Raw genomic sequence first — 27,382 nt, forward strand, 5'->3', positions numbered from 1 at the left:
AAACGGCCCGTAGTATTTAGCTGCTAGTTTCTCAAACGAGCGACGGACGACTGAGCGCTGTCTATACGGGTGTAACTTCAAATATACCATCTCCCCAACTGTGAAAACCACCTCACGTCGGGATAAATCCTCCTGCACTTTCATTCGGTGCTGGGCCCTCACAAGGTTGGCCTTCAACTCATCTAATATCCCATCCCTCTCCAGCATCCGGTCCTCTAAACTGGCTACAGCAGTATCACCAACATGGTACCTCATAATCTGAGGTGGGGGGCGTCCGTACAAGGCCTGAAACGGACTAAAACCAGTAGAACTATGCGTGGACGTGTTGTACCAAAACTCTGCCCAGGCGAGCCACTTTGACCACGACTTTGGATGATCTTGAATGAAACATCGCAAGTACGTTTCCAGAGATTTGTTTACCACTTCAGTTTGCCCATCCGACTGAGGGTGGTAGGCAGTGCTTTTATGGAGAAGCGTGCCCTGCAGTTTGAACAGTTCAGCCCAAAACAAACTCACAAACACCCGGTCTCGGTCAGATACAATGGTGGTGGGAAACCCGTGATGCTTTACCACTTCTCGTACGAAAACTTCAGCTACAGAGGCTGCTGTGTACGGGTGTTTCAGAGGTATGAAATGGCTGTACTTGGTTAAACGATCAACCACCACTAGTACAGTGTTCCACCCATGAGAAGTCGGTAAGCCTTCAACAAAATCCATCGAAATGGCATCCCAAACCAATGTGGGAATAGAGAGTGGCTGCAACAACCCACCTGGCGACAAGGTGGATGATTTAGCCTGCTGGCAAATGCTGCACTGACGTACATACTGAGCTATCTCCTTTCTCATACCCGGCCAAAACCAATCCGAAGCAATTCGCTTGTATGTCTTAAAATCACCCGAATGACCCCCAAGTGGAGAATCATGATAATCATGCAGTATAGTGGCTATGAGTGCAGACTTCGGAGGCAATACTAACCTGCCTTTATACTTCAAATCACCATGCTCCAGGTGATAGCCCGTAGGTACGGCTCTGCCCTGCTGGATATCCGAGGTTAGCTGACTGATAAACTCATGCTTCCGAATATCACTGGCATATTCAACCCAGCTAGACCCCCCCGACACCAGTAATGCCCCAAGCTCCACCTCGGTCCAAAATTCCCTCGAAAGAGCATCGGCAACTCTATTTGTCGCCCCTGATTTATACAGGATTGTGAAATTGTAAGCCATTAACTTGCTTACCCAGCGTTGATACTCTGGCCCCACCTCTCTTTGCTCCATCAAGTACTTTAAACTTTGTTGATCCGTCCGGATAACAAAGTGCCTCCCAAGCAAATAGTGTTTCCACTTTAACACTGCTAACACAATTGCCATCAATTCCTTCTCGTAAATGGACTTTAACCGCCCTCTTGGCCCCAACACCTTACTGAAATAAGCAATGGGATGGCCTTCCTGTAGCAATACTGCACCCAAACCAAACCCCGACGCATCGGCTTCAATAATGAAGCATTTAGTGAAATCAGGCATAGCCAGAATCGGGCCCTGCAGCAATGCTTTTTGCAGCTGGCTGAAAGCAGTTGTGGCTTCCTCAGTCCAACAGAACTGATCTTTCTTTAATTGATCTGTGAGTGGGCGAGCAATCTCAGCAAATCCCGCAATAAACCTACGGTAATACCCAGCCAAGCCTAGAAAACCCCTCAAATCTCGCAAGTTGCGTGGTAGCGGCCAGTCCTTCACCGCTTTCAGCTTCTCATCGTCCATTGCAACACCATTTTGGGAAATCACATGGCCCAAGTACTGTATTTGTTGCTTGCCAAACTCACATTTGTTACCATTAGCAAATAACTGATGCTGTTCCAAAGTAGCCAGGACACCAGCCACATCCAATATATGCTGCTGCTTAGTAGTGCTGTACACTAGGATGTCATCGAAAAAGACTAACACACATTTTCGAAGGTAGGGCTGGAAGACCGAATTCATAAGTCCCTGAAACGTGGCAGGTGCGTTCATCATACCAAACGGCATCACGAGAAATTCGTAGTGGCCCGTATGAGTACGAAACGCAGTTTTATGCACATCCTCTGCTTTGACTCGGATCTGATGGTATCCAGACTTTAAGTCAAGCTTGGTGAACCACTTGGCTCCGTGTAACTCGTCAAGAAGCTCATCAATCACTGGAATGGGGTATTTGTCCGCCACTGTCACTTTGTTCAATGCTCTATAGTCTACACAGAAACGCCAGCTTCCATCTTTTTTCTTAACTAGCAGCACTGGGCTTGAGTAGGGACTGGCTGAGGGCTGAATAATGCCAGCTCGTAGCATATCAGCAATTAGCTTCTCAATTTCATCTTTCTGTGCTTGGGCATAACGGTACGGCCGCACACTCACTGGGTCTACCCCATCTTTGAGGATTATTGCGTGTTCGTGGCCTCTCGAAGGAGGCAGTCCCTCGGGCAGATGAAACACGCTCTTGAACTGAGCCACTGTAGCGGCTAGAAAGTCAGGGGCTGTGGGCAGATTTTCTAACTCAGGAGGGGTGTCCAGTACTGCAGCTAACTGATTAAACTCAACCAAAAAACCCGGACCCTCAGTACGCAGAGTTTTTATCATGGCCTTCAACGAAATGCGCGATCTGCCTAAAGAAGGATCACCTTTAATTATCACATCCTCCTTGCCCAGTCGGAACTTGAGGGTTTGCGTTTTCCAGTTGGTCGACATGGTGCCTAACTTCTCCAACCATTGCACCCCCAAAATTATGTCTGAGTTGCCCAAGGGAAGGGGAAGAAAATCCTCAATCACCGTGATACCTGCCAGCTTCAGAACCACCGATTTACACTCCCCTTCACCCTGTACCGCCTCTCCCGTGCCTAGTGCGACCCCAAAGGATTTTGAGGGAGTTACTGGAATCCCCAGACGTGACACAGCCTCCACCGACACAAAGTTGTGAGTAGCTCCAGGGTCGATCATTACCACCACCTCACGACCATTTATTTCCCCCAACAGTTTCAACGTTTTCGGACTCGTAATACCCACCACTGAATTCAAAGAAATTTCAGGCCGACACACCTCCTCAACTACACCCTCCTCTCCTGCAATAGGCTGTTGTTCCTCCCCCATCCCTCCATCCTCTTCGGGTTGCAACACAATCACACTAAGTTCCTTCTTCTTACACCTATGACCCACACTCCATTTCTCATCACAACGGAAACACTCTCCCCTCTCCCGTTTCGCTTGAAAATCCTTGTCACTTAAACGACGCACTTCACCCCCAAGACCAACACTGGACCCCGAGCTATTACTGCGGCCTGTGGACAGAGTAGGGCTCGACGAGCCTTGCGAATACGAAGAAACAGATTTGGGCTGCGGTATATACGACTGAGACTGGGATTTAAAAGACGAGAGACTGGCATTACCTGACTGAGGAGAAAATGCCACTTCTGAATGATAGTGTACTCCCCCTGCTTTAAACTCGCCTTTTCGATAGTGCATCCCCTTCAACTTGTCCTCCACTTTGACAGCCATATCCATGGCATGATCTAGGCTCCTAGGACTTAACAGTCTCACTTCAGCTCGAATCTCAGTTTTCAACCCCGTAATGAACTGGTCTTTCGCTATCTCCTCTGGCACCCCAGTTAATGGAGCCATGAGCTCAATAAATTTCCTCCTGTACTCGAGCACTCCAGCCTCTTGGCGATGATTCAGCCACTGCTCGTAAAGGCTCCCCGCAGATGAGGGCCGAAACTGAATCAGGAGCATCCCTTTCAATTCCTCCCACGCCGAATCGGACGGCGGCCATGTTCCCATTGGTACCACAGTAAGGCATCTCCATCCAACGACACAATTGCAGCCTCCAATTGCTCCTCGTCACACAGACGGTAAAAATGAAAATACCTTTCAGCTCTAAGAATCCACCCATCTGGGTTAGTGCCTGAAAAAACCGGTAGATCCAACTTCTTGTGGCGCCAACCCGATCCAGAAAACTGACCCGGGATCCGACCCATATACCCATCATCCCCTCCTGACCCGAAACCGCCCAGTTGTGCTCCACCCCGACCCGATCCAAACCCTGAACCCTCTGGTCGACTGCCCTCGCCACCCTCGCCCACCATACTACCCAGATGTGGTTTTGGCTGTGGCCCAGAAGCTGAAGCCCCAAAACGAGGAGTCGGGTCTAGTCCTCGAATGGAAGACAAGGACGATTTCATTTCATCCTGAAACCGAATCTGCTCGTCCTTCATAGCGTTCAACATCACTTCATTCTGTTCACGAGATCGAGCGATGCGCGCCTCCAGACGCTGAGAAGTTTGGTCAATTGACATAGTTAAATGATCCACTAAAGATCTCTGCAACTCCTGGGTAGCCGACGTGACGGCGATGGCTATTTGTTCGGCCATAGCCGCACGCAACTCACTCAACCCTGTCTCCAGTACTTCAATACGATGCTGATTAGAAGGCGGCGCCCCCATTCTTCCAGATCACCAAGGTCGTAGGCTCTGATACCAATTGCTATGAATTAAGTACAGCCAAACGAATCAATAAGCAAGCAACAGTAAGATTAAGAGAAGTCCCACAGACAAATGGTTCACAGAATACCAAATACAATCCCCACACTTCGAGAAGGGGGCGTCTCCCAAACAACACACTACCAAATAGATTCCAGATGCCCACCTCTATTCCCCCCACTCGCCCTTAACTAACCCTATTACATGATTTGACCATAATACCCTTGACAGCTATGGGCTCTGGTCTGTTGTTGTCTGGGCTGCAGTCTTGGGCCTCCTCCTGTAAACCACTCCATCATATGACTTGGGCTGGTCCTTAGCACATTTATAATTGACACTTTGATAATGGGGCCAACATTCAATTCAATAGACACCTGAAATTGTATTGAACAAAGGTTATAAAAAAAATCAACCAGTAAGAAAAATGAACCTAAAATAACCGGGCGATCATTTTAACAGTGAAAATTAAGAGGAAGAAACAAATGCATCGCGTAGTGTTTATTTACACGTTTGTCTACGAAAACAGAAAGAACAAAAAGTGAGATGCAAGCAAGCTTCTGCTTCTGCTTCTTGTGTGTGTTTTTTCTTTTTGTCCCTGTTTATTCTTGTCTCCTGTTGTAGCAAAAATGAGCCATCAGGTCCAATGTAGAAGAAGTAGGCCGTCTTCGATCTTGTCTCTTCAACTTGTAATCCTTGATGGATTTCATTGAATGAATATTATTTATAGGAGAATGCATTGGTATAATCGCTTGCTCAAGTCTTATTATATCATCACTTTTATCCTGTATAAAGTGCAAATCATTTTAAAAATTATTATTAGATATCCGGTATGACATTAGATGACCAACTTTCTCAAAATCTGAGAGTGATATCGGAGATTCCTGTACCTGATCATATATTTTTATTAAAAGAGAGGAACAACCTTTGAACTGTGCATGTGCTACGATTTTTGCACTTATGTGCTCAAATTTTAGCCTAAATATCAGCACTCTAATCTAACTAACACATGTTGCAACTGCCGAATGCTTATGTTCAAGACATAGCATTTAGATGGAGGTCACAGTATTATTGCAAACAGACCAAAAATGTGCAGTATATTTTGTTGTTATCAATGTACCTCTTTATAAAGTTTAAAGCTCGGTTTATGTATGAACTATTCCAATAATATTACATTAAAATATGACAAATGCACATATGTGTAGAATTTAGAGAGTGGCCTTAAGGCTTCACAATGTGATTCCTTCGTATAAATATGTGTATCCTGCTTGATTATGCCAAGCTAACCCAGTGGTATTCAACAACACTTAAATTTAGAAGAGAAAATGGAAGAGAGTTCCCCAATCCTGTCAGGTATCGCAGTTGTTGCAGTTACAGTTGTGGCAATTATATCAATGAAAGTGGTGAGGTGGCTTTGGTTAAGGCCTAAGATGTATGAGAAGTTCTTAAAAGATCAAGGATACCATGCAAATTCATACAGGATCCTACGCGGTGACATGCTTGACTTTGCAGCGATGGCCCAGGAGAATAGGCCTAAGCAGATCAAATTGGCTGACAATGTCTCTTTCCATGCTTTACCTTACATCCATAGCATCATCAAGAAATATGGTATAGTTTCTACACAAACTTTGTGTGTGCAGGGTAAATCGTCTAACTGTCATTCTTTGCTAAATGATAGATGTCAATCTGCAGGTAAAAGGGCATTTATTTGGTTTGGACCAACACCAAGCATACAAGTGATCGATCCTGAGCAAATTAGGGAAATTATGTCTAAGCCAAGTATATTCCACAAGATGCACCCCAACCCGCTTGGTGATATGATCCTTGGTGGCCTCATTAGCTCTGAGGATGCTAAATGGTCCAGGGATAGAAAAATAATGAACCCTGCCTTCCACTTGGAAAAGCTAAAGGTTTATTCTGCTTCCTAAGGAATTATCTAGCTAACACAAAAAAATTTACCAAGTAAAGATCACTAGCTATGCCATTATGGCTAACTAAGAAAGTTTGCATCAAAGTTCTTTGAATGAGTTTTTCTTTAAAATATTCCTCCTGTTTCATGACAGAGAATGCTTCCAGCAATTCATCAGAGTTGTGATGAGATGATCAGGAAATGGGAAACACTAGTTTTAAAGGTGGGGTCAGCAGAAATAGATGTATGGCCTAGTCTTGAAGATCTGTCTGGTGATGTGATCTCTCGAACAGCATTTGGCAGTAATTATGAAGAAGGAAGAAGAATCTTTATTCTTCAGAAGGAACAAGTTGAACTCACTCTTCAACTTATGAAGTTTGTTGTCTTTCCCGGTTGGAGGTAATAAAATTACTTTTTCAAGTACCGGAAATTCTAATCCAAAAGTTGTACGACTGAACCGATCCAATTACAAAGATATTATCACTGTTATTTTTCAGTGTGAAACAAAATCACAAAATTTCCATATAAATCAGGAAAGCTACTATTAGTTAACACAAAATGCTGGTTCCAGGTATCTTCCTATTAAAGCGAACAAGAGAATGAATGCAATCTGCAGAGAAATACAAATACTTCTAAGGGGTATCATCAGCAAACGACAGAAGGCAATGGAAGTGGGAGAAGTTGAAAATGATGACTTGTTGGGTATTCTCTTAAAATCTAATTCTGAGGAAATCCAAGAAAGTGGAATTGGGATGAACATTGAAGAGGTGATGAAAGAGTGCAAGCTATTTTATTTCGCTGGCTCGGAAACAACCTCAAATTTGCTAGTTTGGACTTTAATTATGTTGAGCACACATCCTGAATGGCAAACTCGAGCAAGAGAAGAAGTTTTACAAGCTTTTGGCAGCAAAAAACCTGATTTTGACGGACTAAACCATCTCAAAATAGTAAGACACCTCTCCAAACTAAAGCCGAAAAAGTACTTTGTTGGGCCATGTAGAAAATTTTAAATCAATATAGTTAATGTTATTCAATTTTTTAAGTGCAGGTAACAATGGTTCTACAAGAAGTTTTAAGATTATATCCACCTGCATCAATGCTTACCCGGTCAGTCCCAAAAGATGCAAAACTAGGTAACATTAGTCTTCCAGCCGGGATAATATTTACCATTCCAGTAATCTTACTTCACCATGATCCGGAAATATGGGGAAAGGATTCTAATGAATTCAAACCAGAGAGGTTTTCTGAAGGAATTTCAAGCGCAACAAAAGGAAAATTCTCTTACATTCCATTTGGAGGAGGTCCCCGTATATGCATTGGGCAAAATTTCGCCCTGGTTGAAGCCAAGATGGCACTGAGTATGATGTTACAAAGGTTTCAGTTCCAACTTTCTCCATCTTATGTGCATGCACCTTTCCCTATTTTAACTCTTCAACCTCAGCATGGAGCGCCATTGATTCTGCGACGGCTTTAGCATGCTTCTGGGGAAGTCATGCATGATTGTTAATCCATCTGTGGACCTGAACAAGTGATGCAATTGACGAGTTGTGAGGTGAAATATTAGTGTTTAGGTATTTGATAATAAAAGTAAGAGGAATGTGTTGTTTGAATAATTCATTCATGATGAAATATTAGAACCAGAATTTGAGCTGTTTAACTCAAGAATTTCAATAGAAGTGTGTTGTTCCTCATCAAGCGTTTACCTTGCAGTATACTTATAAAAGTTTATAAACTCTCTGTAACCTCTTTCTCCAAGCATTGCTGTATTGTCAAAATTAAATTAACCCCGAATAAAAACATTTGAAATTTGGTGGCTTTTAATTAGTAGTTATAAATATTTATAGCCAAATTGCACAAATTTCCTGATTCAATCCTAATAATAGGATTGGTCGTGAATATATCTACTTTACATCTTAAAATTTTCGGAACTGCAAAGATTATAATTATCTCCATATAAACCATTGTTGATCGATTGTTGGGAAGCTTAGATTTTCAACTCCTCCATAAAAATAGGCTTACATTGGTTTTAAGTATCCTGCAAATCCTCATTCTGAGCTTTGATACAATCCCTTCCAAGTAGAAAAGTCATAATAGAAAAGTTGCTGCAAAGACTATGAAGATAATAGCAAATTAATTTCTTTGTAAAATAAACCTCTCGTTAATTGTATGTATAATATCAGAAATATTGTAATTAATCAACATAAGTTGCTGGTTTGAGGTACATTCCGATCAGAGAGAACAAGAGAACGAAGATTATCCGCAATGAGATTCAAGTAGTGCTAAGGGTATCATCAGCAAAAGACAGAAGGCTTTGCAAATGGGAGAAGTTGAAAATGATGATATGTTTGTGTTGAAATCTAATTCAGGTGGTGTTTGGCTGGCCATTATAAGCCGACTTCTAAGTTTATAAGTTATAAGCATTTATTTGTACTATTTGTGTAAAAAGTCAAGAAGCACTTAAAAGAAGTTAGGATTATACTTCTGCTTATTTCCCAAACAATTTAATCACTTATAAGTCTTAACTTGCTTCTGACTTCTACTTCACTTTTTTATTTTAAGCAAAAATCACTTATTTTAAGCTCACCCAAACGGCCCCTCAAAAAAAATCAAAGAAAGTGGAGCCGGAATGGACATTCAAGAGGTGATGAATGAATGTAAACCATTCTACTTGGCTGGCTTAGAGACAGCCTTAGATTTGCTTGTTTGAACTTTAATATACATCCAGATTTTAGTTAATGTTATTTAACTGTTCAAAGTGCCCGTTATGCTACTTGATCATCATCCTGATCTTTAGGGCGGGGACTCTGATTAATCCAGAGCGGAGAGGTTTTGTGAAGGAGATTCCTTTGGACTGCATTGGGCAACACTATGAGAGTGTTTGGTTTATGGTTAATAAGAGCATCTCCAAAAGACCAAGAGACTCTTAGTTGTTCTTCATATCACTAATAACCTCTTGATTCTTTCTCCTCTCTCCTCAAAGTTAAGAGCCACTACAAAGCTCTAAAATATCCATTCCCTCCAATTACATTTGAGTCTGTGTCATACACAAGTCCAAACAAAAATAAAATATTAACTTAAGAGCAAGTATAAAGAATATTGTTGGAATTGAGACTCTTAAATTTGTATTAAGTTACTAAGAGTCTAATATTTTATATTATATTTAAGAGTTGGTTATGCGATTATTGGAGATGCTCTAAACTCGGTTAACAGAAATCGAAACCTTAATCTCATAACAAGTGTTTAGATTAATTATTTGGTGCTATGGAATGAGAACTAAACACTTGTTATTTGGTGTTTTTATGATCATTTTGCCGGAGCACTATAGTTGCAATGATTCGAAATCTCAAATTTGATCAGAAAAAACCCAAAAATTAAATGATCTGTTATTCGGAGGATTTTATTCCTTACGCTTAACCAAATCGAAACCTTAATCCCATAACCAAGTGATTAGATTTCGAATCATGTCTCGTATTCCAATTAACCCTCGTTTCCGATTCCCATTCTCAACCTCAATCCAAAAGCCCTCTATGAGTTCCAGCTATCTCCATCTCATGTACTTTGCCAGTGCACAAGATCCACCTTCCAATCATATGATTCGGGACAAAAATTACTCACACAAACACATTCACCTCTTCAATCCATAACAATCAGTTTACTAAACTGAATCAATCTTTGATTCATAGAATGTCCTTCAGCAAAGATGAAGATGAAAAAACTTATTCCAGGATGTTCATCATATTTTTCATTTAAAACTGGCAAAATAATGTATAATGAAACCATCCGACTAAACTTATTTTTTAAAAATAAGAATTTATTCCTGAAAAAAACACATACAAGTCAACTTTTTTTCCTGAAAGAAGCCATTTTCCCCACGTAATCCCACGGAGCTTAATTTATGTAGCCAAACAGGCCCAACAGTTACTGCAGATTATGTATTAGCTGAAATTGAGAAAACGAAAAGAAAAAGGATGTGGATACAGCATCTTTCAACGCATATGCAATTGATTGCTTATGCGGAGGCGAAAGACAAGCATCGTGTTTGTTATCTGCCCGCAACGGAACGCAGCCGCCGTTAGATTATTTTCAGACGGATGGTTCTTTAAAAGGCATTTCTGTTTTTTAACCCTAATCTCCTCTTCTATTTATACACAACATCAACAACCCCATCTCTTCCCAATTCTCCGTTTTACCCTCCCATTTCTTTTGCCTGCCACTACTGCTGTATTAGAGCTTATTTTTGCTGACATGAGTTGGCCCACTTACTTGTTCAATCATCTATGATAGATATATTTTTATTTTTTTTGGCATTCAAAACAAATTTTGATGCTAATAATAAAAATAATAATTTATATTAATATATTATTATATTAATTATCTTTTTGATAAATATGAAAATTATATATCTCATTGCTTATACATGTATTATTTATAATATGTGTTTTGTAAATTAAAATTTATTAATGAGTAAAAATCATGTATTCAGGAAAAAATTATGAAGAACTAGCGTTTAAGAGCATTTTCATTGGGTTCTCTATACTTTCATTATCCCTATAATTTAGGGAAATTTTTAAATTTTTGTCCAAATTGTGGTTCCATCCGAAACCCTAAAATGGGGTTTAGTTTTAGGGACAAAAACTAAAACCCCATATTTGGGGACTTACTATTCATTCCCCATTTCATTTCTTTTCATTTTTTAGTTTTATTTATAAGTGTAATTGATTAGATAATAGATGGAAGAGAGAGAAAGAACTAATATAAAAGGGAATATAGGGATGGGGTGAGATAGGATGAGGAATGAGATGTAGATGATTTTTAAATTCATGAAAATAATTTTAGAGACTTACTAAATTTAGTAAGAAAATAGGGATGGGGATGAAGAATCCAATGTGAATGCTCTAAGAGTTGAATTTTAGATGATTTCATTTGTTTGGATTTCCAACACTTGATAAAGTAACGAGGACAGATGACGCAGCATTTATGTCTTTCAAAAAAAATTATACTCCCGCTGTCTCAATTTATAGGTCTATTTTGGAATAAACACACATATTAAGAAAAAAGTTGGTTTGATGGAATCTTATCTCATGTATCATTAATTAGTGCATTGATAAGTGAGAATATTGTTGAGTTTCAAAAAAATCACAATAAATATAAGGATTTAGTGCATTGAGAAATGAGAATAATGTTGAGTTTCAAAAAAAATCACAATTAATATGTAGATAAATTTGTATTGAAAGAAGAGAGGGACAAGTATTTTGGGACAAATTTTTTTTCCAAACTGGACCTATAAATTGAGACGGATGAAGTAAATACTAAATAACATAACATTACAAAGTGATATTCGAGTCCTATTTCTCAGACGTGATATTTGAGTCATTATTACTCAAATGGGTTGAAATTGTTATAAAAGGTCCAACCCTTTTTATATCGGGTAAAATATTAGTTCGTGGTCTATGAAAATCATAACATTATTAGTATTCCCTCTGTCCCATAATAAGAGTCGCTTTGACTTTTGACACGTAGTTTGAGATGTAAAAAAAACATACCTCTACATATTATTTTTCAAATTTTCTTTTTCTGAATAAAAATTTAACATCTATATTTTTATTCAGAAAAAGAAAATTTGAAAAATAATATGTAGAGATATGTTTTTTTTACACCTCAAATTACGTGTCAAAAATCAAAACGACTCTTATTATGGGACAGAGGGAGTAATTGTTTACCGTGCACAGAACACTCGTAAATATCCCGAAGTGATCTATTGATATTAACCTCTCCGTAAGCAAAGGTCTGAAGATTTGAGGTGTAAACACTCTCCAAGACCACACAATAAAGCAACCATGTGGTGCAATTCCTTCAAGTAATATTAGGCTGTGAATGCCTGTAGTTCTGCATACTGTATTATATACATCCATAAGCAGCTGCTGACCTACTTATGGAACTATACTGGTCACATTATCATTTCATTTCATATGCAGTCATTTTTATGATACAAGCTTCACTGTCTTTGTTTCCCTCTTACTGGATTGGATTTGGTTCTTTTCACTCGATTCTTTCAAGATTATATTGCACCATTTCTTCCAGGGCCAACCGAAAGGAACTAGAAGGAAGGCACTGGAGACTTTGGATTGCTAAATCAGCTTTTTCTTTAGCTAAAGCTTGAGCCTTTTCAATTCCCCCACATCTCTTCACTAGCTCAATAGCTTCGTCAAGTGAACCACTCTCACAAAATTCTGAGTCAATGATGTTCCTCAGTTTTGGTTCTTTGTCTAATGCAAATATAACAGGTGCAGTAAGGTTTCCCTTTGCGAGGTCACTTCCTGCTGGCTTTCCCAGTTGCTCAGTAGACTGAGTAAAATCCAGTATGTCATCCACAACTTGGAAGGACAGACCAAGATTCTTACCATACTGATACATATGCTCGCTTGTGTCACTGTTGACTCCGCTAAAAATGGAAGCTCCTTTGGTGCTAGCTGCTATTAAGGAGGCTGTCTTATAGTAGCTTTTGGTCAAGTACTCATCAAGCCCCACATCACAATTGAACAAGCTGGAAGCCTGCTTTATTTCGCCACTTGCAAAATCTTTGATAACCTGCCATTAGACCATATAGATGCACCGGGTAGGTAATGTTAAGCAAGCAAAAAAAATGATATTATCTTCTACAATTCTGGTAAAAGAGAAATTAGAAATGAGACATATACATTAAGCTGCAGAATCCAGAATGTGGTCATCATAAGAACACAATTGTAACGATAGCTACCACGTAAAACAGAAAAGGGCCAGGTAGGTTACACATACTTGGCTGATGAGTTTTATGACTTCAAGATTTTCCAGATTAGCCAGGTACCATGATGACTGCGCAAACATGAAATCCCCTGCTAGCACAGCTGCACGAGTACCATAGAGTTGATGAACTGTTTCTTTTCCTGCATAGTAGCACTTAAGGATTATAAACTGGCAGGTGGAGAATGACGAAAAAACTGATGTATTCTAAACATTGTAGGATTTTACTTGTATGCAATACAGTGCAAAGACCTAATAAAGCCCATCATCATTTGGTTAAATTAATCAGTAAGAAAGTTGTTGAAGGGTGCAGTTGAAGACATAAAGCATACAATACAGACATACTAATATCATAGAATCAATTACAGACACCTGATGCATATGTCAATACAGTAGAGAACATGAAGCTTGAACTGGCTATCTGTCACGATAAATCAATATAATATTCCAAAACCTCTATCTGAAAGTATGTAGAACATAACTAAATCGATAGCAATCTTGTTTTCCCAAATAAAAGGAAATTCAATGCACATGGTAACGCAACTTCAAACACATAATAAGTTTGTAGTGATGGACTAATAAGTAGTAGTTCATCACATATACATACATACGGGCAGTCCTGCAGTTTTTCTATTACTACTGTTTTGAGTGTAACTGGAAGAGATGTGAGTTACTATGCAATCATCTCAGCAGTAGTTACTATAGAATGAACTCGTTGCACATAATTTCAGTTAGTACATGGTAGCTCCAGAACACTTAGGAAATAGAAGTCAGACCTCTTCTCATGTCACTTTCATCTAGCACATCGTCATGTATCAAGCTTGCAGTATGGATCATTTCAATGATCTCCCCCAGACGTCTATGTTCTTTAGTAAGGTCCCTGAAACAGAAACATATGTTAGATAAATTCATTCATTATATTATCCAGATGGCAAAAGAGGAGAGTAGATGATTCTTACTTCAAGCCTACAAATTCTGCAGTGGCTCTTGACACTAGAAAAACCAAAGCAGGTCTCATCCTCTTTCCACCGGCGCTAAAGATCTGTTCTGCAGCGGACATCAAAACTGGATTGTCTGCACCAACAATCTAGAATATGGACTTAATTAGGTGCACAACATTGATTTGGATTGTGTGAAGAAAAATAACAGAAGGGAGGATTACATATACATTGTAATAAGAATTTATATGGCCCTTTTGCATTTAAACTTAGTGATAGTACTATGCCTTACTCTACAATTGCATAAAGTCTACAAGTAAATGACATATACTGTTGACAAACACGCACATTAACAGACATGAACAAAACCCCTACTGACGGAACCGTCTGTTCTGATGAGCAGAGTTTTGATATTTGAAAGTGAAGGTTATTCATATTAGTTTGGCAAGCTTAAAATTAAATGTAAAATTAGATCATTTATAATATATATTCACCACTCAACTCATGCTTCAAAGATGTAAGCCCTATGTAAGAATATATTAAATAAAAATATTGCAACAGTGGAATTATTTATTAGATTCAATTCTATGTCTTTTTCTAATGGAAACTTTGTAATTTGAAAGTTGAGAAGACATAAACAGGATATCTGTGCTTGTCAAATTTTCACACACTTAAGTACGAAGAGCTACAAACTTAAGTAGTTGTGCATTGTGAGTGAGGCCATCTCACCATTTTCCCTTGAGAATCGAGATACAAGAAAATCATCACAAAAATTATCTACAATTGCCTCCAATTCTAGTTGCATAATTTCACCATGTACATCTCAACAATATAATGTCACCATGTACATCTCAACATTATATACAAGAAATGTCATTATAAGTTATAATCTGACCTCTTATGATATCATGCTCTAATATCACAAAGTTGAATCTACTAAAAACTTCTCACCTGTATATTGCAACAGCCATAATATTAAATTATCATCATTGTACGGCCAAACCACTAGTCCTTGAATTCACCCAAAATAATATTTGACAGTGATGCAAAATAAACTTTTTAAGTTCTTAAAGCCCTGAAGACTCTGCTTCCTTCAAGTATATTATTTAAAAAACTTACTGAGAAAGAAAGAAAACCAACCTTCAACAAAGTTCTGTAAAGTTTGATACTAGACTCCATTCGAATCTCTTTTACATAGAAACTAGCCTAATACTATTGTAGGTACTAAACTGAAGATATATTTGGATTTAAGACATTGAACCCACATACATTTGCTGATCAAAAGAAACAGCTTAGTTTGGTTGCCTACTTAACATACCATTATGTCTAACGATACTGCTATTGTCTACAAGTAGTGATGCCAATAGCCACTTAACCTCATCCTGACCAAGTTAACTCGTGATAAAATTTTATTAATGCCTTATTACAGCTATGCAATAACATCAAAATTACATATTTATTCACAAGACAATCACAATTGCCTAACACTTTAATTTGCATAGCATGTTTCAACTAAAAAAAGATACTAAGAGGTACTAACCGACTGCAAATTATTATTCAATATGATCAGGTCATCCGCAACAAGCTCAAACAAATTCACTAGAGATATTGGACTTCTTGAGCCAGTTTTCACCTCCTCCAGTGGTGCAGGAATCGGTGCGACCCCTAAAATTCCACTACAACCGATGAAAACAGCAATATTGCACATTAAAGATTCAAATAACACAAAACAAATCATTTTTATTTCTACTTTATTGATAAGGACAATGCAATCCAGTAAAGCGGTGAGTATTAAATTGTAACAATATATTCAAAAATAATGAGTAAAATTTAAAATGATGGCTGAATTTTATCAGTTTTTGCACTTTAGTGGCTGGGATTTCAAATTTGCAATACGGTGGCTAGACATTGTTTTTATGTTTCAAAGAAATAGCTAAGGGCCTGAGAAAAGAAACTAATCTTTTTTTCTCAAAAAAATGGTCTTAGCCACCTTTTTGATGAATTAAAACAATATCCGTTACCCTGTTGTAAACTTGAAGTTCCGGCCACCAAAATGAAAAAACTGATAAAGTTCGGCCACCAAATTACACTATACTTAAAAATAAAATCTAATTTGTCGAGAACTACTTAATTAAAGAATCAGGAGATTACTTCTTGTTCCTTTAACAATAGAGTAAATTGCACTTGTGTGGCCAAATAAATCGTTTTAATGCACAAAAGAAGCTCCGCCTCCACACGCTAGATGGCGTTAACGGAAGTAAGGGCATTTTGGACTGTTCATGATTCAACATTTTTCACTTGTCAACCTCGACGTCCCCCTGCACCGACCTCCATCTCGGCTGCCCAACCCCGCCATCCTCATCAAACTCTCACCCCAACCCCATCGCCCTTGTCCTCCCATCTGTTGAAATATAACATAAGATCAACTTGGGGCCTTCCCCTAACAACTCAAGGTTTTAGATGAACTAGTTTTCAACATGATATCACAGCCAGGTTTGGCGGAGGTCTTAAGTTCAACTCTTCGTCACCACACGCCGATGACCTCCCATTCTCCCTCCCCTTGCTCATATTCCTTAAAATAAAACTGGTTTTTACAAGTAAAAATGTTTTTGAAAAATCCTTTAAAATGTTTATTATCTTTCTCCGATCAAATACGATTTTGCTTTAAAAAGATTTATTTGCCCACACAGGTGCTGAGTTTAAAAAATTGGCCAACAATGTGAAAATGTAATACAAGCCACTAATATGCAATTTAGTGTTAACAATGTTACACTAATTGTGTTGAGTTTAAAAAGTTGCCCAACAATATGAAACTTTATACAAGCCACAAATGTGCAATTTACTCTTAATAAGATCACATTAATTATCAAATATACACGGCTTCAGTAAATAAAAACACAATATCAAGAAGAATTATGCATTGGGAAAAGAAAAAAATTATTGAATGCATACATGTCATTTGGGCACCATCCTGCCTAAATTAGCCTGTATTTACATTATTTTGAACCTAAAGAGTGAAGAAAACTAAGTACCTTCGATAGAAGCTTCAGTTGCTCCAATGTCTTGCCGGAAACAGAACAACCTCTGAGCACCATAGCCATTTTGGACAGCTCTAGGAACTCCATTACAACGTTTTCCAATCATATATCTATCAAATGAAGCATTATATGAGAACCCGAAAGCTGCAAAATCAGGCCCAAGTCGAGAAAAATCAAGATTCTGGCATTTCATTGACATCATTCTGTGTTGATACTACTAATGCTAGTGAGTCAAGAAGCAAAGGCTGTTGAATTCTCAGAGACAGAGGAACCAAGCAATTATAAGGTGGAAAAATGTACTTGAAAATATATAGAGATAATGCAGGGGAGGGAATTTGAAAGAGAGTGAGAAGTGGCGTCCTTAACATAGGAAGCTATGCTCACCACAGACAAGTTGGAGGTTAGAAGCCAAAAAGATGTGGTGCTGTTACTTAAGTTTTATATGCAAGCTGAATAACTTAAATATCATTTTATTTTATGTACTTTTTAGAAAAATACTACACACTCAAAAATTGTTTTCAATTTTTTTCATAAATATTAGTTGACAATATTAGATTGCTTTCCATTCACATTAATAATAATGGAACCCTATGAAACCTGTGCACATAAATCACCCAACTAAAATCAATCATGTTTTATGGGAAAAAATTTAAGACAAGATTTGGATTACGTAGCATTTTTTGTTTTCAAGGGAGTGAATACGATCTTTAATTATTTAATGCAAGTATTTAAAGCTTGTGAAGAATTATATCATTTTTTAATTTTTTTTACCATCAGATCAAAATAATATCATCATTTTAATTGTTTGTTCTTGTCGATATGATTTATATAATTTTTTCTAATGAAATTTGTATTATATTCGAAGATAGTTCGTGATTATATGAGAGTACTATCTGGATTTTACAATACGTTAAGGCTTCATTGGTGATAATTCAATTGTGATTTTGATATGATATATAAATTTTAATCGATTGTATTTGATTGATTTCATGTGGATTCTTGATAAAATGTCGGAGAACTGACATATATTCTCTTTGTCCATTTATATAAAGTTTATTTTTTGGACGTCCCACTAATTGTATACATTCCAAAAGTAGTAATAAAACACCGTTACACCAACTGCTTTCTTCTACTATGTCCATTCTATAATACTTAATATAAACACTATCACGCCCACTATTTTCCTCCACTATAGCAAATATATTAGTATTAAATATAAATAATGCCATATGAACTTATTATGGTTTTTATTTGTATTGTATTTTTCAGGATACGCGAGATGGAAGAAAGAATGATAACGGGACCTTTTATGGGTGTTTTCTTATCGAACATTAAAGATTTATTGTCTAAGCGTCCCCGGTCATCTCTGCATGTCCGAGGGTTAGATGGTAAACTTTCTTGAACGAAAGGAACTCCTGGGAGCGGCTATTGTATTCTGATACAATTCATCATACGTGAAAGTATCTTGTGACCAAAAAAAAAAAAAAAAAAAAAAAATGCCACCACTATACTCACTTTTCATCTAACTTTACTCTTTTTATATTTTTCTTGGTCTCCGTGTCCCAACCAAATGTATGCAATTGGTTGGAACGGGGAGTAGTCTTTAGAATTTAAGCACATCATTTTCCACCTATTTTTATGGAATTTCAAAAATCTTAAAATACATTAAAAAAACACAAAATTTTTATGTTATGAAGTTTAAAAAATGCATCATTATTTAATAATCATGAGTTTTTAATGAATTTTAAATAATCAATTATTAAATGTCACTAGATTTTTTTTTTTGAAAAAGATAAATGTCACTAGATTTTTAAGCATAACTAATTGTGATTGAATGCCACCTTATTGCATAATTTAAAATTCCTAATTAATATCCCACAATTCGGATATATTTTTTAAAATCCGAGTTGAATATACTCGAATTTCATTAATGAAAAAAATCATATAAATCTTGATTGAATACACCCGCATGTCATTTAAAATGAATTTGTGTTATGATAGATATTTTTTTTTATAATCTGTCTGACCAAAGAATTTTTATTAGGATTAGACTTATTAAATCTTTTTTTAACACTTTTGGATATAAAGGTGAATTATATTTTCGGGGAATAATGCATTCTCTTTGGCTTAGACAATAATTTTTTATGACAATCTTTTTATCAAAGATTACATTCTTGATGGTAGAGCTTTAAAAAAATTATTTCATTAATCTAAATTACACCGAATATTATTGAGGATTATTTAATTTTGTTTCGTACCTGATTCGTAACTATGGGATGTATTTGGTGGTGAGCATTTCGTGGGTTTAGTCCAAAATCTGACCGAACCATGTAGATCGAAAACTGATTTTTTTTTTCTTGAACAAACCGAACCGAATTTCATTATGGACCGAACCTCCGAACTGGCCAAAAGAACTGAAAATATTTTTAAAACAAAAATTTATATCATAATTAAATAAAAAATTAATGATTTATTTTTAAAAAATAATATTATTTAATCGTCACCACTTTATCAAAAATAGATATAAATAAATTTACAAAATAGATATTATAATTAATACTTAAAAAATATATATTAAATATATAATATAAATATAAATTAATGTTACTGTTTGGACTATTCAGTCATTATTTTACGGACCGGACCAAATTTTATTTCGTGCTATTCGTCTCGACGGAATAAACTGAATTTTCAGAAAATTAGGACCAAATACAAAAATTCTTTAAAATTTTTATGGAACGGGACTCCTAAATGATGTTACATAGAACTAATCACACATCTAAGATATATAAGTTCAGTGACAACTCTAAATGTGATTCCAAAAACCCTGAGCAAAACAAATACTATCACGTTATCATCACCAGCTTGTATCATCCATGATTCACGGCCATGTTAGGTCACCGCTCGCCAATCAACATCACATAATTTGAATGGATCCCACATTGCCACATAGCATTAAAAGCAAATAATATATTTTTTAAATAAAAAAATTAGTATTTTTCCTGTTTTTTGATAATGGTAGCAAAAATATGAGCCTTCTAATAATAATAATTACAAAAACAATACACTAACACTGTAACACACATCCATAGAAATTACGCACTTATATATGGCGAGAAAATTCATATTATATTATATTATATACTTATATATAATAAGCGTAAGGGAGATAATTTGGTCGCATGGTCCTCTGGTCCAAAAGCTTATCATCTGTCGGATCTTATATTGAACAAATAAGCACCGTTAGATTGGAACAAAATTAAATTCTGTTCTAGAAGGCAACTGATATCTACTTGCATGTTTATAATTCCTTTTCTGAATCCAAAACAAATTCTGTCTTTCACATGTATATGATTTTTTTTAATCCTAAATAAATATTTTCTACCAGTTTTATTCGTGGAATCATATAAATCTCACCGTCACAATTTTTTTATAATATACTTTAAAATTAATAAGCCGGATTTATGTGAGAAACATATAAAAAAGTTTTTCTTAATACAAAATAGATTCTACCTTCTTATTGCATATTTATGATTCCTTTTCTTAATTCAAAACAAATTATGTTTATCAATTTTAATTTAGAACCATATAAATTTTTTGAAAAATATTTAAATCACATTATAATAATTTTAATATAAAATACATTTATTAATATAATCTAATAGGAGTTGGCATAACGTATTCCACTCAAAATATATTAAAATTTAATAGATAAAATTTAATACTTTGGCATGATACATACGAGAAAAGGAATTGCTTGATTAAAATAATTTATTTGAAATCATTAATGGCTGTGATGATGTATTTACCAAAGTTCTAACTTACAAACAAATCATAATTTCGAATTTTATTTTATTGAAAATTTTAATTTATTATTTATAAATTAAATTTTTTCACACCATTTAAAATATATTTAAAAAGTTTATAAATAATTAAAAAGCTCTCATGCCTTGCACGGGCTATAAGCTAGTATATATTTGCAAGATTTAACAAGTTGCAACATTCTTTTGATATCTAATATTAATATACCCCTCTATTTCAAAATAATATTCGGACTCTTTCACGTGATTTGAGATATAAAATACATAATTTGATACATTATCTTTCAAATTTCATTTTATAAATAAAAATTTAACATCTATAATTTTATTTTTAAAAAAAAAGATCTCGAAAAATAATATGTAGAAATATATTTTTAGACTTCAAAATACGTGTAAAAATGAAAACAATTGTTATTTTAGAATGGATGAAGTATGTAAAAAATTGTCTATGAAAAAATCAAAAATGACATATTTAACAATTATGAATTATACAAGTAGCTAACCAAGTTCAAATTGTAAAAATAACATGGACAAGAACAGGAGGGCGGAAGAAATGCACTTATTCAGGAATCAGGGTATGTCTAGCCTCCCAATAATGCTTTTTCTCCCTTACAAAAAAAAATGATTTATCTCTAAAAAAATAATTATATCAATAAAATATTTTTAATATTAAGTAGTTGACAAATGTTTGACCTTTTTTTAAAAGGATAAAAAAGGCACTTGTTAACTCATATAAGTACATAAATATTTTCATTTCAAATAAATTATTTCGGAAAAGTGATAAACATGAATTTTATTTTTTTTGTCATTTTATTGTAAAATGTTATGCCAAGATAATATTTATTACCATCGCTCACTGTGAAATTCGAAAATTTGAACTCTCCACCTTCACTCATACATCCTAAACCTAAAGACATGCCGCTAATTTAAAGAATTTGACATAATTTAAATCCGGATAAAGAAATATAGCTAACTTTGGGTTTTTGGGTTGGAGAGACATGGTTAGAGCAACTCCAACAACTATTCAGCATCCTCCTCATAAATAATATTATTAAATCAGCTCTTAGTTTTTTAAGATACAAAATCATCTTGACACTCCAAAAACACTCCTCAAATTCACTCTCTATGTCTTTATACATATATTATGTCAGTACTAATTTGGTCAGCACTTGCACATTAATTATTTAGTACCAGTTTGCAAGGATAGCAGCGTACAAAGGCCAGGGAAATGTGAGAAAGGCTGCTGGATATTAATATAAAATCAAAAGAGGAAGATAGATAGGCTCCTCACTATTGAGGAGAGGTATGAAGCTCCTAAAAATGTGAGGATGACTTGGGAGTCTGTTGGAGGTGTGGTTTTCTTCCATTTCTTCAAATTATAGGTTAAGAGGATATATAGAGAGTGTGTTGGGGTTGCTCTTACAACTTACAAGCCATCCTCATAGTTTCCGCCGTGAGAAAAAAGAAAATGCAGTTTTGTGAAGTTGTAACAGCAGCGCTACATGTTATTTAAAGCTCCTGCATTATAGCCAACAAAGTGTTGGTGTGGCGGTAGAGCTCTTGTACCCCCTTGCGGGAGGTCGGGAGTTCGACTCCCCACGTGTGCGTGTGTATTCAATTAGCAAAAAAAAAAAAAAGCTCCTGCATTATATATTTAGTAAGTGATCAAAGTTACAGTAAGTGGAAACAAAGATGTTGGTGACTGGGGTTCTAACACCACTTTGGCTTCCACCACCCATCAAATCCAATGCTACAAAAACAACAAACCCTTTTCAAGCTTGCATAAAACCATCTAAATTCTATCATTCTACCTGCTTGTCACTCAAAGCCACAGCTGCTTCTGCTTCTGCTTCTTCAGGTACATGGACTGGTCATTCTCAGATTGTTTACTTTTGCTTCACATTATAAATCTTACTCTTTGCTGGGAATTTTACTTCTTCAATCAGATACAGAATGTAGGCTTTTAAGTAGTTCAATTCTATGAAATTTGAGTATGTTGGGTGTTATTGAGGCTAATTTAACCCAAAACCCAACTCCTTTGGGATGACCCCAAAATTTGCATTTTACACACTTAGGGAAGAATAGATCTCGTGTACTAAGTGATCAGGCTCCGCCTCCCCGGACCCCTTTACACCCTAATATAGATCGCGGTAGCCTGAGCTCAGATGCCATTGTTAAATGTTTGAACCCTAAGCATTTGCGTAAGTCGGGTAATTGCCATCCTTCCAAGATTTCAATCATTGGGTTATTATGACTTCATCCATTAGTTATGTGATAAAATCTTATACCATTAGGCCTTTTTTCAACTGATTGTTTTTCAGGTCTAGTGAAGACAGATAAAGTTTAAGGACTGTTTTTCTTCAAATGTATATGCTAAGCTAAAATGAGTAGGTTTTAGTCACAGATATAAAATGTCTAAGATAAAAATAAGTAGAGCATCAGAGTTCTCAGGTACACAGCAGTAAAAATTTGAGTACTATATCAAAAATCAAGTTTGAACGATGAATCTAAACTCGTGCTACAGTTGGAGATACAGATTTAACAGAGGAACCAGCCACCAAAGTAAAATTTCAGACCTCATTGAGTTTACCAGGATGCTCAAGTACATTATCTCTGCTTGGAACTGGTATGTCAGAAAGTGTTTTTCTTTTTGTGCTGATTTACCAGATCATTTCCAGCTAATAGTAATATCATGAGTAAAACAATTTGTAAGCAGAAAACTGAAAAATGATTTAGCAAGAATGTTGTTTTTTCATTTCTGATAACCCGATATGCATCTTATCACTTTTCTTCGTGCAAGCAGGGTACAGGGAGAAACGTTTTGCGATTGTTGGTGTCAAAGTGTATGCTGCTGGATTATATGTGGATCTTTCAATTTTAGATAAGTTAGATGCCATGAAAGGAAAATTAGATGCATCTCTGTTTGACTTGATATTTCAAGGTAAATTTACACAGGAGACAGTAAGGATGATATTGAAAGAATATTACACATTCTTACGTTAGCTTTGGAAAATGCAGTACCTTTGGAGAAGTCACTACAGATTGTTCTAGTAAGAGATGTTGATGGTAAGACCTTTTGGGATGCCCTGGATGATGCTATAACCCCAAGGATAAAATCACCGACTACAATCGATGAATCTGCTCTTTCTACATTCCGTAGCACCTTTGAGAAACGAGCACTTAAAAAAGGGACTTCCATATTTCTGACTTGGCTTAACCCAACAAAAATGCTTGTAAGTATCAATTAATACCATTTTCACATTGGTCTGAAACAATAAGCACTGTGGAGGTTTTCTCAACATCCAAAAAAGAGGGGGGAAGGGTTCATTACAGACTAAAGTGCTAAATGAATACGTATTATTTGGTGACTTGCAGGTTAGCGTATCAACTGAAGGTATGCCTTCTGGTACGGATGCTACAATTGAGTCAAGTAATGTTACACTAGCTCTTTTTGATGTTTTCTTTGGAGGTGAACCAGTCTCTCCTTCACTGAAAGCTTCAGTAGCCAACGGCTTGGCAACAGCCCTCAAGTAAATGCTGCTACATCATTTCTTCAAATGCTGGTACTGAGATTTTTATTTGTCAATCCGGTCACTGTAGATATATCTTAACAGGTTGTGTTGTGGTTTTTTGTTGAATCCTCTACTCAACTAGGAACCGAAAAATATTTGTGTGTCAAGAGAACTTATCAAGCAAAATTCAAGATTCTGTTTGCAATTGTGGTTTAATACGCTCAAGCATCTTGACAACCTCTGCCATGGTTGGTCTCCTGGTTGGATCCGACTCTAGACACATTAATGCAATATTGAATACAGCACTAACTTCTTCAGATGGATAAATTTTTATGACACTATCAATCACATACTCTTCCCTCTTCTCTTGAACTACGACTTTTACCTGCATTAGCACAATATAGATTTAAGATTCTTGAAGGTAATATGCACAAGCATCAAGTATCTTTTAAATTTTAAATTGTAGATACAAGTTATATGACAAATCATTGACTTCCAGAAGAAGGAACTAAATGTAGAGCACTAGGCGCCACCAACGGACAGAAGTAAGACATTCTATTCGTTGATTTATTTCCTTAGTGATGCTCTTGAGGCTATGGACCTTTATAGAAGTCAGGAAACTATTGCAAGTGTGAAATTCTTAAGAAGTTAAACTTACCCATGTTACTAGTCTAGTGCCTTCCTCAATGAAAGTTTCATCATTCGGCCTTTTCCCTGTTAAAAGTTCAAGTAGAACAACACCATAGCTGTAAACATCTCCTTTCACAGTTGCCCTTCCAGTGTCAAAATATTCTGGAAATTTGCACGTTAAAATCAGATAAGTCAAGTTATAAAAAATAATATAGAGAAAAAGGCGAATATATATGATTTATTGGACTAACCAGGAGCCAAGTAACCAAAGGTTCCAGCAACTACTGTTGATACATGAGTCTTGTCTGGTTCCATCAATGTTGCTAATCCAAAATCAGAAACTTGTGCCTCCATATTTTCGTCCAATAAAATGTTGCTCGACTTAATATCTCTGTGAATTATGTGAGGGATACAATCATGATGAAGATAAGCCAATCCCCTTGCAGCACCTACTGCTATTTTGTATCTTGAAGGCCAGTCAAGAACCTTCTCTGGAGATCTTCCTGCATGATGAAGTGCTCTAGATTTAACTTGAAAATAAGCATATAAATAACTACGCGGTTACAGTGACAAGAATATATCCAGACACCAGAAGTTTAGAACCTCTTGCATTATAAATCTATGTACTATATGAAATAGTGTAAGAACAGATTAGTTTTAATGACACAAGGCATACCATGAAGCAATGTATCCAAACTTCCGTTAGGCATTAGCTCATAGATAAGGAGATTGTAATGAGGAGCCGTATAATATCCATGAAGAACCACAATGTTCCTGTGCTTTATATCTCCCATCGCCTCCAACTCTCTTTCAAAACCACGATCTTGTTCTGCACTTCCTCTGTTAAGCCTCTTGACAGCAAAGGATGTAGAGTCATCTATCTTCAATCTGTAAACCGTCCCATATCCTCCAGCCCCGATTTTATCTTTGTTGCTCAATTTCATTGTTCTTTTCAACAATTTATTAGATTTCAAAGACTTCATCCTTGATGATCTGAACATCACCAACTTCCCCCCTGTATGCAGACATGAAATGCAGTTAAAATGTTGATCCGCAGAATAAGTGACTAATTCATTGTGTACTCGAATAAAAAGAATACCATAGGAACTGTCTTGTATAACCAGATTCTTCCTTTGCCAGCGTCGATAGATGAGCACAGCTATGACAATCTTTCCGATTACAAATGCAACAATGCAAACTGTGATGTAGAGTGCTAGAAATCGAGGTTGACCCATTCGTTCCTGCAACGTAGTAGCAATCTGAAAACTGTAAAGTAATGAATTTTGTCAAGTAGTCTTCCTCCTCACCCTAGTGCAGAAACTGTAATATTGCATGTACATAACTACAAGAGAACAAGTCGTATGAAAACTGATATCAAGGGTTCAAGAATGAAAAGTCATTATGAATAGTAAGATTTGAAAAATAATAGAGTGGCCACTGTTCATATCGCAAGCTGGCTAATAGGAAAGGTTAGCGTTGAGTTTATTATAGGATTTAGAAGAATCCATATCAAGGACTTGAAGAGATCATAGCAATCGCTTCTTCTCAACATAAAACACACGCAGAGAAAGAGAGAGAGAGAGGGAGGGAGAGAGAGAGGAGAGGGAGAGGGGGGGAGGGAGGGAGGGAGGGAGAGAGAGAGAGGTTGCCACCAAGCTAAATAAAAACACACAAGAAAGCCTAATGAAGAAACTGAAGCTTTGACAAAATATGAATGTGAAAGAAAAGAATGGAGGCTAACCAGAGAGAAAAGCTTTTGCCAGAGAGACTGAGAGCTTGAGGAAGGTTTTACCAAACCTTTCACACGTAAACTTTGTCCTTGGAGATGCAAAAGCAGTGTTTATGAAGAAATGATTTGTATGATGGATGACCAAAGAGTCTAAAAAGAAGGCTTGTACTGTACATAAATTAGGTGAGAGTATCTTTTATTTATTATACTTCCCCAATGGTACTTAACGTAAATATATGATTAAATTACAAAAAAAGGTTGATAAAGTAGATGCCACGTGAGTAGTGAATTTAACGTAATGCCAAGAAGCAGCTCCCAGATTATGGTGCTGTATCGCCGTTGTTGACATTACTGTCACTTCCACACTTCGTGCGGAACAATCATAAATTAAGGATTCCGTTCACCAAAGTAAAGTTTTACTTTTACCGATATCATATAAAAGAGGTCGAGAGTTCAAGTCACAAATAATTTAAAATTTCAGAATTTTAGCAAAAACTGGCATTTGTAGCAAGGAAAATTTCCAACACGA

The 27,382-nt window shown here is 36.4% G+C and overlaps 4 protein-coding genes across 6 annotated transcripts; 2 read left to right on the forward strand and 2 right to left on the reverse strand.

Annotated features, from left to right (window-relative positions):
* Nucleotides 1-5,798: 5,798 nt before the first annotated feature.
* On the forward strand, nucleotides 5,799-7,885 carry LOC108220266 (cytochrome P450 CYP72A219). Its single transcript, XM_064094087.1, has 5 exons — nucleotides 5,799-6,104; nucleotides 6,189-6,406; nucleotides 6,560-6,804; nucleotides 6,977-7,352; nucleotides 7,454-7,885. Exons 1-5 carry the CDS (start codon nucleotides 5,822-5,824, stop codon nucleotides 7,877-7,879), a joined length of 1,548 nt encoding a protein of 515 aa, XP_063950157.1. The 5' UTR covers nucleotides 5,799-5,821; the 3' UTR covers nucleotides 7,880-7,885.
* A 4,266-nt stretch (nucleotides 7,886-12,151) lies between these two features.
* On the reverse strand, nucleotides 12,152-17,574 carry LOC108220839 (solanesyl diphosphate synthase 1, chloroplastic). The gene is made up of 6 exons (XM_017394708.2): nucleotides 17,156-17,574; nucleotides 15,664-15,788; nucleotides 14,145-14,272; nucleotides 13,962-14,065; nucleotides 13,201-13,328; nucleotides 12,152-12,993 (listed from the first exon to the last, which is right to left on the reverse strand). Exons 1-6 carry the CDS (start codon nucleotides 17,361-17,363, stop codon nucleotides 12,445-12,447), a joined length of 1,242 nt encoding a protein of 413 aa, XP_017250197.1. The 5' UTR covers nucleotides 17,364-17,574; the 3' UTR covers nucleotides 12,152-12,444.
* A 4,827-nt stretch (nucleotides 17,575-22,401) lies between these two features.
* LOC108223528 (fatty-acid-binding protein 3, chloroplastic) lies at nucleotides 22,402-24,699 on the forward strand. Of its 2 annotated transcripts, XM_064093636.1 has the most exons (6): nucleotides 22,402-22,493; nucleotides 22,617-22,840; nucleotides 23,507-23,608; nucleotides 23,786-23,923; nucleotides 24,001-24,215; nucleotides 24,358-24,699. In XM_064093636.1, exons 2-6 carry the CDS (start codon nucleotides 22,675-22,677, stop codon nucleotides 24,514-24,516), a joined length of 780 nt encoding a protein of 259 aa, XP_063949706.1. In that variant the 5' UTR covers nucleotides 22,402-22,493; nucleotides 22,617-22,674; the 3' UTR covers nucleotides 24,517-24,699. The 2 variants fall into 2 exon arrangements, with proteins under 2 accessions (XP_063949706.1, XP_017253331.1); XM_017397842.2 differs by lacking the exon at nucleotides 22,402-22,493 and having other exon boundaries at nucleotides 22,539-22,840.
* Nucleotides 24,603-27,005, reverse strand: LOC108223527 (receptor-like serine/threonine-protein kinase At1g78530). 2 transcript variants are annotated; one of them, XM_017397841.2, is made up of 6 exons: nucleotides 26,866-27,005; nucleotides 26,224-26,365; nucleotides 25,801-26,139; nucleotides 25,376-25,627; nucleotides 25,153-25,286; nucleotides 24,603-24,879 (listed from the first exon to the last, which is right to left on the reverse strand). In XM_017397841.2, exons 2-6 carry the CDS (start codon nucleotides 26,357-26,359, stop codon nucleotides 24,682-24,684), a joined length of 1,059 nt encoding a protein of 352 aa, XP_017253330.1. In that variant the 5' UTR covers nucleotides 26,360-26,365; nucleotides 26,866-27,005; the 3' UTR covers nucleotides 24,603-24,681. The 2 variants fall into 2 exon arrangements, with proteins under 2 accessions (XP_017253330.1, XP_017253329.1); XM_017397840.2 differs by having other exon boundaries at nucleotides 26,224-26,390; nucleotides 26,866-26,976.
* Between the last annotated feature and the right edge of the window lie 377 nt (nucleotides 27,006-27,382).

Source organism: Daucus carota, chromosome 5, assembly GCF_001625215.2.
Source record: "Daucus carota subsp. sativus chromosome 5, DH1 v3.0, whole genome shotgun sequence".
In the NCBI taxonomy this organism is placed as follows: domain Eukaryota; kingdom Viridiplantae; phylum Streptophyta; class Magnoliopsida; order Apiales; family Apiaceae; genus Daucus; species Daucus carota.